This window comes from Amaranthus tricolor, chromosome 9 (genome assembly GCF_026212465.1).
Source record: "Amaranthus tricolor cultivar Red isolate AtriRed21 chromosome 9, ASM2621246v1, whole genome shotgun sequence".
In the NCBI taxonomy this organism is placed as follows: domain Eukaryota; kingdom Viridiplantae; phylum Streptophyta; class Magnoliopsida; order Caryophyllales; family Amaranthaceae; genus Amaranthus; species Amaranthus tricolor.
In genome coordinates, this window is record NC_080055.1 from 29,381,734 (window position 1) to 29,394,285 (window position 12,552).

At 37.6% G+C, this 12,552-nt stretch overlaps 1 protein-coding gene across 6 annotated transcripts; it reads left to right on the forward strand.

The window, feature by feature from the left end:
- The first annotated feature begins 602 nt into the window (after nt 1–602).
- LOC130823562 (TATA-binding protein-associated factor BTAF1) lies at nt 603–11,602 on the forward strand. 6 transcript variants are annotated; one of them, XM_057688212.1, is made up of 7 exons: nt 647–6,994; nt 7,780–7,835; nt 9,137–9,218; nt 9,432–9,504; nt 10,516–11,039; nt 11,143–11,209; nt 11,498–11,602. In XM_057688212.1, exon 1 carries the CDS (start codon nt 865–867, stop codon nt 6,958–6,960), a length of 6,096 nt encoding a protein of 2,031 aa, XP_057544195.1. In that variant the 5' UTR covers nt 647–864; the 3' UTR covers nt 6,961–6,994; nt 7,780–7,835; nt 9,137–9,218; nt 9,432–9,504; nt 10,516–11,039; nt 11,143–11,209; nt 11,498–11,602. The 6 variants fall into 6 exon arrangements, with proteins under 6 accessions (XP_057544193.1, XP_057544194.1, XP_057544195.1 ...); XM_057688210.1 differs by having other exon boundaries at nt 603–6,994; nt 11,143–11,602; XM_057688211.1 differs by having other exon boundaries at nt 603–6,994; nt 9,142–9,218; nt 11,143–11,602.
- The last annotated feature ends 950 nt before the right edge of the window (nt 11,603–12,552 follow it).

Below are 12,552 nucleotides of genomic sequence, written 5' to 3' on the forward strand. Positions count from 1 at the left end.
TTTTTTCCTTTTATTTACTTTTTGTACAGTTTTAAATGCAATTTTTAAACTTTAATATTTTTAAATGCATATGATTAAAAATTATAAAAAATACATAAAAAAATATACATTAAGACGAATCTAATATTTTATCTTTTAAATATATGTCAAAAACATTAATTAAATTTCTCTCTCTTCTTAAGGTGAAATATATTAAATAAAAAGAACATTAGAGAATAAAAATAGTATTTTTCAAGAGGGCATTTATGTTTTCAATTTGCATTGTTATTTGTTTTTTTATCAAACACTATACGATGATTAGATGTATTTTGTGTATTTTACAAAAGTATTTTGTGTGATTTAAAATCTTCACTCAAGGATTGTAAATAAAATAGATAAATAGCAAAATAAAGTTTATGGTCCAAAACCTAAACATAACAGAAAACCTTAAAATCAATATAACTACTACAAATTTGTATGGAATGGGCAACCTAAAATCATTAGGCATATACTACATTAAATAAATCACAATCTCTAAATAGTAAAATTAAAAAAATGGAAACAAACTAAAAAATTTAAAAATAATAATAAAAAATAAATAAATTAATAGATAAATATGGGTCCCACAATGGGGCGTTTGTAGTATTGAGGAAATCCTCGATCAACAAGAGAAAATGAGGGATACATAGCTCCCTCTTCTTCCTTCAAACCCTCATTTCCCTTTCTCTCTCTATATATACTCCCCAATGTTTTTCGTTTTCCATTTTCCGGCTTATTTTTGCCTTTTTCAGATCCCTAATTTCATCTTCATAAACCCTAAATTTCCCCTTTTTTATCAATTGGTGTTTCAATCTTTCTCTCTTCAAATCAATTCTGTAATGTGTCATGGCGCAGCAATCTCCGCAACCTCAACAACAACATCAGCAATCATCTTCGCGGCTCAATCGTCTTCTTACGCTCCTCGACACCGGGTCAACTCAACAAACTCGGTTCGCGGCAGCGAGGCAAATCGGGGGTATCGCGAAATCTCATCCTCAGGAATTGAATCCATTGCTGAGGAAGGTTTCACAGTATTTGAGAAGTAGGAATTGGGATACGCGTGTTGCTGCGGCGAAAGCTATTGGTTCGATTGCGGAGAATTCAAGGAAGATTTCTATTGATGAGTTGGTTGATATTGCGAGGAAAAAGATTGGATTGGATTTGTGTCGACAGCTGAGAAATGAGGCAAGTATTTCGTCGTTTCGTAGTTTTGATATAAATAAAGTGTTGGAATTCGGGGTCTTGTTGGCATCCGGGGGACAGGAATATGACATTAAAGATGATAATAATGGAAATAATTCTAAAGAAAGATTGGCTAGACAAAAAAGGAATTTACGTAGGAGATTAGGACTTGATGTGTGTGAACAGTTTATGGATATGAATGATATGATTAGAGATGAGGATCTTGTAATGTTTCCGTCGGAATCAGGTAGAAATTTTAGTTCTGGTGGTATTGATTTAAGCAAGAAAAGGGGTGATTTTCGTGTGTTCAGGTCTCAGAGACCAAGTGCTAGAGAATTGAATCTTTTGAAGAGAAAGGCGAAGGTTAATTCTGGTGATGTTCGGTCTGGGGTGAATGCTGGGATGCAGAAAGCGATAGCACCCCCTTCAAGTGGTGGTGGTGGTGGTTCGGATTTAGGGAAAGGATTAGTGGATTCTGCGACGGATGAGGATGGTGTGGAGCATGAGGGAGATGGACATTGGCCGTTTCATGGCTTTGTTGAACAGCTTCTTGTTGATATGTTTGATCCTATTTGGGAGGTTCGTCATGGGAGTATTATGGCTTTGAGGGAAATTTTGACATATCAGGGTTCGTATGCTGGTGTATCGATGACTGATTCGAGCTCCCACAGTGGTGGTCATGTATTGGGGAGTGTGAGTGAGAAGGCTAATTTATCTGTGAAGAGAGACAGAGGAATTGACTTGAATTTGGATGTTCAGGAGGATAGGTGTATAGAGGGTTCAAAAAGGGTGAAGGTTGAAGTTACACAACCAGTTACTGTGCAAATAGGTTGTAAGGTGGAGCAAAATGGAGAAACTGGTTCCAGCCAGTTTGTGCCAGAAGCTAATATCGGCTCTGTAATAATGAATTCTGAATCTGATGTTTTACAGGCGAAGAGTTTGACTGAAGGAGGTGGTTCACCTCTGATAGGTTCAGTTGATGTTACGGAGAAGAAGGGTTTTGCTGGGAAGGTTGATGTGGTTGAGAATCTTGGTAGAAACCCTGATCTCATGAACTTGGCTGGATCAGTTAGAAATTCGTGGCTTAGAAATTGTGAGTTTCTGCAAGACTGTGCTATCTGCTTCCTATGTGTACTGTCACTGGATCGTTTTGGAGATTATGTCTCAGACCAAGTTGTTGCTCCGGTGAGGGAAACTTGTGCGCAAGCATTAGGTGCTGTGCTCAAGTACATGGCTCCTGAGTTAGTGCGTGAAACTATGAACATTTTATTGCAAATGCAGATGAGACCCGAATGGGAAATTCGTCATGGCAGCCTGTTAGGTATTAAATATCTTATTGCTGTGCGGCAGGAGATGCTATCTGATTTGCTTGGGTTTGTTCTACCTGCTTGCAAGTCTGGACTAGAGGACCCTGATGATGATGTTCGAGCAGTTGCTGCTGATGCTCTTATACCCGCTGCTTCTACTATTGTTTCTAATATGGATCAGCTGTTGCATCCAATTGTAATGTTATTGTGGGATATCTTGCTTGATCTTGATGATCTTAGCCCTTCCACCAGTAGTGTGATGAATCTTCTGGCAGAAATTTATACTCATGCAGGGATGACTGGAAATATGCTCGACACTTTGACTCTGGGGAGTTCTCAGGAACTTGATCTGAATGAAGTTCTATCTTTTAGAGATGACGTAGAGGCACCAGCACGAAAAGAAAATCCTTATATGCTATCAGCTCTTGCTCCACGGTTATGGCCATTTATGAGGCATACTATCACATCAGTCCGTTATTCGGCCATAAGAACACTAGAAAGACTATTAGAAGCTCGATATAGAAAACACACATCCGAGCCTTCTGCTAATTCCTTTTGGCCTTCCTCAATTTTAGGTGATACACTTCGAATTGTCTTCCAGAATCTACTGCTGGAGTCAAATGATGATATATTGCTGTGTAGTGAGAGAGTGTGGAGAATATTGCTTCATTGTCCTGTTTCAGATCTAGTAGCTGCTGCTAGATCCCATATTTCTTCATGGTTGGAGTTAGCAACTACCCCTTACGGCTCTGAATTAGATATTTCGAAGATGTTTTGGCCAGTTGCCCCATCCCAAAAGAGACGAGTTGCTACGGCTGCAAAAATGCGGGCTGTGAAGATGGACAGTTATGGTGGAAGAACTGTTAATGTAGCTGCTGGCAAAGGCATCATTTCAGTTGACACTGGAGATGCTACCTCACTCAAGATAGTTGTTGGTGCTGACTCGGAAAGATCAGTAACCCGCACACGAGTAGTGGTTTCGGCAGCTTTGGGAATTCTTGCGTCAAAGTGGCCTGAATCGTCTATATACCATATAACTGATCCATTGTGGAAAGATGTTACATCTTTATCTGGCGTCCAGCGTCAAATTTCGGCAATGATCCTGATTTCCTGGTTTAAGGAAATGAAAAATGTTGAAGTACCTGCTGCGCAGGTTATTAATTCTGCTCTTTTTGAACAGTTCAAAAAATGGTTGTTGGATTTGTTAACCTGCACTGATCCTTCTTTGCCGACAAAAGATTCGCCTTTGCCTTATGCTGAGCTCTCAAGAACATACTCCAAAATGCGCGGTGAAGCCGGTCATTTGTTCCACCTTGTTGGATCATGTGGATTGTCTAAGGATCTTTTGTTGACAACTAACATTGACCTGGAAAACTTGAGCATAGATGATGCTGTAGACTTTGCTTCAAAAGTTATGCTGCCTAATTATGACTTCTCTGTGGAGAGTTCTGCAGAAAACCATGTAATAGATGATGTTGAGTCTTCGAGACAACGACTACTGACAACTACTGGCTATCTGAAATGTGTGCAAAGCAATTTGCATGTTACTGTTTCGTCTTTGATGGCTGCTGCAATTGTATGGATTTCAGATCTTCCTGCAAGGCTTAATCCAATTATTCTACCCTTGATGGCTTCACTTAAAAGAGAACAAGAAGAAATATTGCAACTGAAGGCTGCTGAGGCTCTTGCTGAGTTGATTGATGTTTGTATTGCTCGTAAACCTGGTCCGAATGAAAAGCTCATCAAGAACCTTTGTAGTCTAACCTGCATGGATCCTTCTGAGACGCCTCAAGCAGGATTGATAACATCTATGGAAGTTATTGACGAGCAGGATCTCCTTTTATGTCGAAGCATGAGTTCAAATCAGAGATCCAGGGGTCGTCCAGCAGCTACTGGAGAAGACAGGTCGAAAACTGAAGGTTTCATTAGCAGGCGAGGAGCTGAACTTGCCCTGAAGCATTTGTGTAAAAAATTTGGTGCTTTGTTGTTTGACAAAATCCCCAAGTTATGGGATTGTCTGTCAGAAGTTCTAAAGCCTATTGATCTGCAAGCGGAAGTTGCAGCTGAAGAGCAGAAGATTACAGTAGCAATTGAATCTGTAAAGGATCCTCAGCTTTTAATTAATAATATACAGGTGGTACGCTCAGTTGCCCCTCTGTTAGATGATGCATTGAAGCCAAAACTGCTTATTCTCCTCCCATGCATATTTAGATGTGTTCGCCACTCCCACGTTGCTGTTAGATTGGCTGCTTCCAGGTGTATTACTACAATGGCAAAGTCGATGATAGTGAGTGTGATGGCATCTGTGGTTGAGAATGCTGTTCCTATGTTAGGTGATCCGGCGTCTGTTCCTGCTAGACAAGGAGCAGGTATGCTTATTGGTCGACTCGTCCAAGGATTGGGGGTGGAACTGGTCCCATATGCTCCATTGTTAGTTGTTCCTCTTCTTAGGTGCATGAGTGATTCTGATGCTTCAGTAAGGCAGAGTGTGACACGGAGTTTTGCTGCATTGGTGCCTCTTCTCCCTCTGGCTCGGGGTCTTCCTCCTCCTGCTGGAATCAATGATAGCTTATTACGAGACAAAGAGGATGCAAAATTCTTAGAGCAGCTTCTTGATAACTCCAGTATTGATGACTACAAACTTTGCACCGAGTTAAAAGTTACCCTTAGGAGATACCAGCAGGAGGGCGTTAATTGGTTAGCGTTCCTAAGACGATTCAAGTTGCATGGCATTTTATGTGATGATATGGGGCTTGGAAAAACGCTTCAAGCCTCTGCGATCGTTGCATCAGATATTGCTGAATATCGTACCATAAACAATGGTAAAGAGCCTTCTCCTTCATTAATTGTTTGCCCTTCAACTCTTGTCGGTCATTGGGCATATGAGATAGAAAAGTTTATTGATCCTTCTGTTGCTAGTACTCTTCAATACGTTGGCTCTGCGGAGGAACGTATCGCCATTAGAAGTTACTTCAACAAGCATAATGTCATTATAACATCATATGATGTTGTGCGTAAAGATGTTGATTTCCTTGGGCAGCTTCGATGGAACTACTGTGTTTTGGATGAGGGGCATATAATTAAAAATGCGAGATCTAAAATTACCACTGCTGTGAAACAGTTGAAAGCACAGAACCGGCTTATTCTCAGTGGAACTCCAATCCAAAATAACATATTGGATTTATGGTCTCTTTTTGATTTTTTGATGCCTGGTTTTCTTGGATCTGAGAGACAATTTCAAGCTACATATGGAAAGCCTTTGTTAGCAGCAAGAGATCCTAAATGTTCGGCTAAAGATGCAGAAGCAGGTGCATTGGCTATGGAAGCACTGCACAAGCAGGTGATGCCCTTCTTGCTTCGACGAACAAAAGATGAGGTTCTATCTGATCTCCCGGAAAAAATCATCCAGGACAGATATTGTGATCTGAGCCCTGTTCAGTTGAAGCTATATGAGCAGTTTTCAGGTTCCCATGCAAAAAAGGAAATATCAAGTATTGTCGGGTTGGATGACTCCAAAGAGACAAAAGACGAAAAGGTTGCACCTAAAGCATCATCACATATCTTCCAGGCTCTTCAGTACCTGCTCAAACTTTGCAGTCATCCACTGCTAGTAGTTAGTGATGAAGCTGTTGATTCGCTGGGGCATATCTTGTCAGATATCCTTCCAAATCCTGACATCTTGTCTGAACTTCATAAACTTCACCACTCTCCTAAACTGATAGCTCTTCAGGAGATCTTGGAAGAGTGTGGTATTGGTGTGGATACATCAAATTCTGAAAGCATGATAAATGTTGGTCAGCACAGAGTTTTGATATTTGCCCAGCACAAGGCTTTGTTGGACATAATTGAAAGAGACCTGTTCCGTGCCCATATGAGGAACGTGGCGTACTTGCGACTGGATGGATCTGTTCACACAGAAAAACGATTTGATATTGTTAAAGCCTTTAATTCTGATCCTACCATTGATGTATTGCTACTTACAACTCATGTTGGCGGCCTTGGTTTGAATTTGACGTCAGCGGACACTCTTGTTTTTATGGAGCATGATTGGAATCCCATGAGAGATCTCCAGGCAATGGATAGAGCACACAGGCTTGGTCAAAAGAAAGTAGTGAATGTCCATCGTCTCATCATGCGAGGAACTCTAGAGGAGAAAGTTATGAGCCTTCAGAAATTTAAAGTATCAGTTGCAAATTCTGTTATCAATGCGGACAATGCTAGCTTGAAAACTATGAACACAGATCAGCTCCTTGACCTTTTCACACCAGCTGAAAACTCCAGAAAGGGAGGCTTTAAATTGAAGAGCTCTGATGGCAGTTCAAATGAAAATAAGCCATCTGGAAGTGGCAAAGGTTTGAAAGCCATTCTTAATGGTCTGGAAGAGCTCTGGGATCAATCACAATATACTGAAGAATATAATCTTGACCACTTTCTATCGAAGCTCAACAGTTGACCATCAAAGGCGGCTAATAATTTGTAAATTTCCCGTGAGTACATAAATCCAAAATTTTGATCTTGTGTCTTTATATGGTCTTGTTCATTTGAATTCGTAACACTTGCATCTAAATTTGAAGTAGTTGAACTATCTTCTTTCCTATACAGTTAACATTCATATGCGCGATTTTGTTGTGGAATTCTAAAATGTTTGTCAAACTAAGGTTAGAAGGTAGGTACTAGACATTGGAATAATAGTAACCACTCGGGGTACTTGGGTCGAACTCAGGTATGAGTCCAAGTGTTTTGACTCTGCTATTTCAAGATTTTTGCCAAAATTGAGGGGTTCAAGTGTCATACATGTAGAAGTTAGGATCTTACTTGGGTACTTCTGTATTTGAGGTTAGATGCATGGTTCAAGTAATTTAGCCGGAGTATGGAACATCAAGATGCTTCACATTCATCTCTATGCAGGGCTCTCAACTTTTGGGGGTAAAATTGACCGCTTTCCTCTAGTACTCCCTCTCAAGGAAGTACGGGTATGGATTGTCCGTCACCTCCCCTCGCCCAGACCCTGTCTTTGAATGGGATATTGGGTTAATGATGATGATGATGGAACATCAAGATGCTAATGGATGTGCACACCTATTGCTTACATAATGCATGCATATTACTGCATATGTACATGATTGCATATGGTCATAAGAGTGAAGAGGGGAGATATAATCCTTTATTGCTTCTAGTGTACTATAGTGAAAAGAAATTCATATAGACGGTTAGCTGTCTGAAGTATGTATATAAGGCATTCGAAATGACTGCTGTTTTCGTTTCATTACAGGTATACTATTCAACACAGCTAAACGCTGCTCCTTATTTTATCGAGTGTTTCTTCATGTGAGTATGTTAATTTTGATATATATTATAAGGTTACATGTTATCACTGCTATATATTACTCCCTCTATCCCCAAGAGATTGCAACAATAGCATTTGACACAAAGTTTAAAATTAGGTGGAGTCATTTAAATTATGTGAATATATTAGAAGAGAAAGCAAATGTGTAGATAATAATTAAAGAAAGTGCATTTCCATAAAAGGGAACTGTACCAAAGTAAAAGGAATGAATTAGAATGAAAAGTGTGGCAATGTTGATTGTTATCACTATTGATATTTCTTTAATCTAAATTTCATTTTGCACGCACTCGATATCGTGGTATTTGTGAAGATGTGCTATAAGCAAGTACATTAGCTTTTGCGGACTTCAAGACAAAATAAACTGGACTTAAAAACTAAGAAATGTTTCTAGTTCAACATCAAAATGCGGCATAAGGAGTCCTTTATGGTGACCAAAATGGGACATCTAGTCCTTTACCTTTACACTTGCTTGTAGTTTTTGTGGCTTATCTCTTGTCAATGTTTAGTCTACATTGTCCCTTTTTTCTACTAAATGAAGGATATTTTCCATTGGGTTTTTTTCAAATATGAAAAAGGAGTATAAACTTCAACTTAGAAAGTCTATCAAAATCGATCTACTTGAAGTTGGTGGCTATTTAACAACCAAACGGCGAGTTGATTAAACATTCAATAGATCTTGGTATTTGGAGGGTTATATGATCACATGTGACGAAGTTTGTTGCGTTTAATTGTGAAATTTTTATCTTTTCAATTCAAGTAACACTTTTTGGATGTGATAGTTATATCTATGTTATTGTAATTTGACCATTAGTATTAAGGAATAAGGCTTAATAGTAAATTACAACTTCATGTGTGTTTGATTAATCCCTATTTTGATTGTTTAGCTCAAAATAAAGCTCATATGTTAGGCCTTTGGAGGGTTTGAGTAATGACCTCTTGATGCAACAACCTAACTATACGAGATAATTGCTTAAATTTACCAATTAACCAAAAGAAGATTAATGAAAGTTGAGACTATTCTTGTTAGCATTTTAAGTAAAACTAGAATTGCTTTTGAAATTTAGAGCAATTAGGTATTGTAAAAGATTTAAGAAACGCAGCGTCAAGGTGAGGCTAGATTTTGTCAAAATGAAAACTGAGGCAAGTTTTATGGATCTTTGTTGGTAACGAAAATGGTAATTTCAATTTTTTGTTAAATTTTCATATTTGGAATAAATTTTGGGGATATGATAAATGTAAAATCAGTTTTAATAACTCTCTTGTTGCAAAAATATTTCACAAGATTAGGATCTGTGTATGCTTCACGGGAGGAGTAAGGTCAAGCACAATGATGTAACGGAGGAATTAGATGTTGATCTTTCAAGGTACTCTACGCTCTCATAAAGGCAATGTGTTTCCTTGCTAGGAGCTTATACTTAAATACTTTCTTTTTAGGTTCAGTTGGTACTTGGTACTGTGCTGTTATTCCGATTTCTGGAGTGTATTTAAGTTTGTAACACGAGAATTTACACAAATACATGTGTAATGTGCTCAAGTGAATGATCTAGGCCAGCTAAAATTGGTTTTTCTCTTTCCAGTTTTGCACAGACAACTTCTGTTAATTGAGTAAAGATATGCCAAAGGATCGGTCTGGGTAGCCATTTTTGTCAGGTTAGCAGCATTCTGTGCATCTTTTCTTTGGTTTTCTAACGTATGTAGCTAAATTGCCTGAGTAACTTCATCAAATTTTAGGCCTTTATTTTTCTCCTTATAATGTGTCTATATTTCCTTTGTGTTGATGGTGCTATAGAGGTCAAATTACTTGAAAAGATTAAATATCTTCTAGATCTTATATTTTTGGTTGTGTACTATGTATGCAGTTGTTTTTGGTAATTTGATGACTTGAGGCTGAGCAGAAAGAGGGAGGTGTGGAGGGGGGAAAGGTGGTGAAGAAAGTTCTTATTATTTTGGATGTTGGCTTCTTTGCTCAAATTTGGAAGGGCTAAGCCCTGAGTAATCTGTGGAACCTGGTTTTTGTACAAAGTTCATGGGTTACCTACTAATTTTGATTGCACTTTTTCTTCAATGTATATGAATGTTCAAACTCGGTACTTTAATGTGCAATCTTTTCTAAACTTCAAACAAGGACATTCCATTCTCTATAGTTATATATACTCTATAGTATAGAATCTAGATGGTACTAATTTTTTAAAATTTTGCATTACATTAAATATCCTTCCATTTATACTTCAATAGCATAAAGCTGTTTTTGTCACATGTCATTTTTTTTGTTCTTAATCTATGTATCCCGTTGATTTGGGTTAATTTTAGAGTAAGAGTCATTCATCAGGGCATTGGACTCCTTGAATTTTCTTTAGTAGAGTGATATAGTTTTATTAATGCAGAAGGTTATTATAAAATTGGCTTTCAAAGTTTACTGTTTATAAAGTGGAGTAGAATGGATTCCTTGGGTGAGGAAGATTCTAGATGGCCAGAATGGCTATGGAGACTATTTAGAATGATCCAAATGGTTTGAACTTTGACTTTTAAGTCCCTTTATGTATTAGTGTTAGTTCCAAGTTTTCATCCTTTTAAGCTTGGTGATGCTTAACCCAACAGTAGAGAGCCTAAAGACTAAGAAACTACTTGCTTTTTATTTGACTGCCAATTTTTTGCTCCCAGGTTGGTTGGGCTTTCTGTAGAAGTTATCACTTATCACCATGTTCAACAATCAACTTTTCAAGTGTTACGGACATCGTTCAGATGTGTTCAAGATCAGCGCAATCGTTTTCCTGGAGTTGTAGTTTTTCGGCGTACTTGTTACCATGATAAAAAAAGAAATCATAATCGTAATAAACTCTAAAATCAAAGAAATAACGCCAATTAATTTTGGTTGGTTGGTTGATTAAGTGCCTAAGCACACATTGGTTTCCCAAAAGTGTGAGCAATAAACTCTAATACTGTCGTGAGAGAAAAGAACTTGACCCTCTTGTCTTGTTCTACATGATAAACTAAAAGCTTCTTCCTGCAAGTCACATTTGTGTTGTCTTAACCTCTTCGTTCTGGAAAACATCGTTATTATTTTCGAAGGCTTTTATTATGAAGATCAGCCCAAATCGAAGTAGGATACTCTGTTGATTCATGTGGTTCTACCAAGAACCATCCAGTCTAATTCCTGGTTTGCTTGTTAGCTCAACCTCGAAATTGTAAGTTCTTTTTGTTCAAGCGGGTTATTTTGGATATTCTTTCCGAGTTCAGTAGTTTTCTTAAATGACTTGTTCTCAGTGATTAGATTATTTTTTCTTGTAGGTAAACGGCAGATGAAGTGAACAAGTGCAAAGTCGACTTCCGCTGACCCAACAATATGGTTATGCAGGTTTTGGATTCTGGATCTTGAATTGTTTTTGAATTCTAGCTATCTCTGTACAGAATGATTTTTTATTGAGATGCAGAAGCATTCACTTTAGAGTAGATTGAGACCTCATTAACAATAGACTAGAGGTCTTTATTTTTTATATTTCGGATCTGACCTAGTTAAATCCCGATGGCATCGTAATGCTAATACATTGTAGAATTCAAAGTACATTGTTTTAGATGAGAAGTTTTATGCCCTCCGTATTTATTGAGACGGAGTTGTTTACTTGTTATTTTTTCCAACTCCCAGGTTGTGAACAAACTTCTATGTACTTTCTTCTGCTATAACTTATGCAGAACATTACTCAACAGTAAAAAATTTCAGCTGCGTTTGCTCCTGTGATTTTCTCATCAATGCTTGTTCTTCATATTTCTCGTGTAGCTGTCGAACTTTTTTCGATGCTTTTAGTGGGACCATGTAAAACACTTTTGAATATTTGTATCTCTTTATTCAAAGCTTATTCTGAAATACTTATAACTGATAGTGACATATTAAAGTCTTTCGAATATTTAGTATTTTAGAACGGATGAAATGTATTATAAGGATGTGATTCTAGCCATACTGATATATACTCTGAGAATTCAAGCTTTGTCAAATTGGTTTGGACCATTTTAGCTGGAAGATGATGGTTCATTCTGTGGTTGAGAATGCATTTTTTCTCTAGTTTGTATTTGTTTACCCCACCTAAGCTAGGGAATGGGATTCAATTTCCTTGTGGTTGTGCTTGTGTCAATTACCCGTTAGCTATGTTACTTGGATTCAAGCTCAAATGTTATGGGTTGATGCTAAACTATATGATTCCGCAAATGACAATTTTATGAAAATAGTCTTGATTATGCTGGCGAAGCTATTAGTGGGCGATGGTCAAGACTCTTCAAACTTCATAGCATATATATATACGGCATTTTATTTTCGAAGTCTTGACTTTGCCTCAGATCGTGATTAAATTAGAAAATGCAAGTAAATTAAGCATCTATTATAATTTTGTGAATATGCTCACTTTACTCCATGTAGGTTAAAAGTTGTCTTTTGGTTCACATGGAGTGCATTTGAGATTGAAGTATAAAGTGGAATGACGAACTTAATGAATAGAAGAGATTGCCTTGTATATTGTGGAAATGATAGACTATGACAATGAGAAAGTAGAATCAAAAGTTGCAAGTATTGCAACACCTAACCTCATCAAATTGTAGTAGACTAGTAGGTATTTCTAAAAGTAAGTCGCACTATTTTTTTTAAAAAAAATAATATCAATTATATATTTACTATTTTATAATCTTCAATTTGTCATAAAAGGTATGTCA

Coding starts and splice junctions, on each gene's coding strand:
- LOC130823562 (XM_057688210.1), top strand. CDS start 865: ATGGCGCAGCAATCTCCGCAACCTCAACAACAACATCAGCAATCATCT.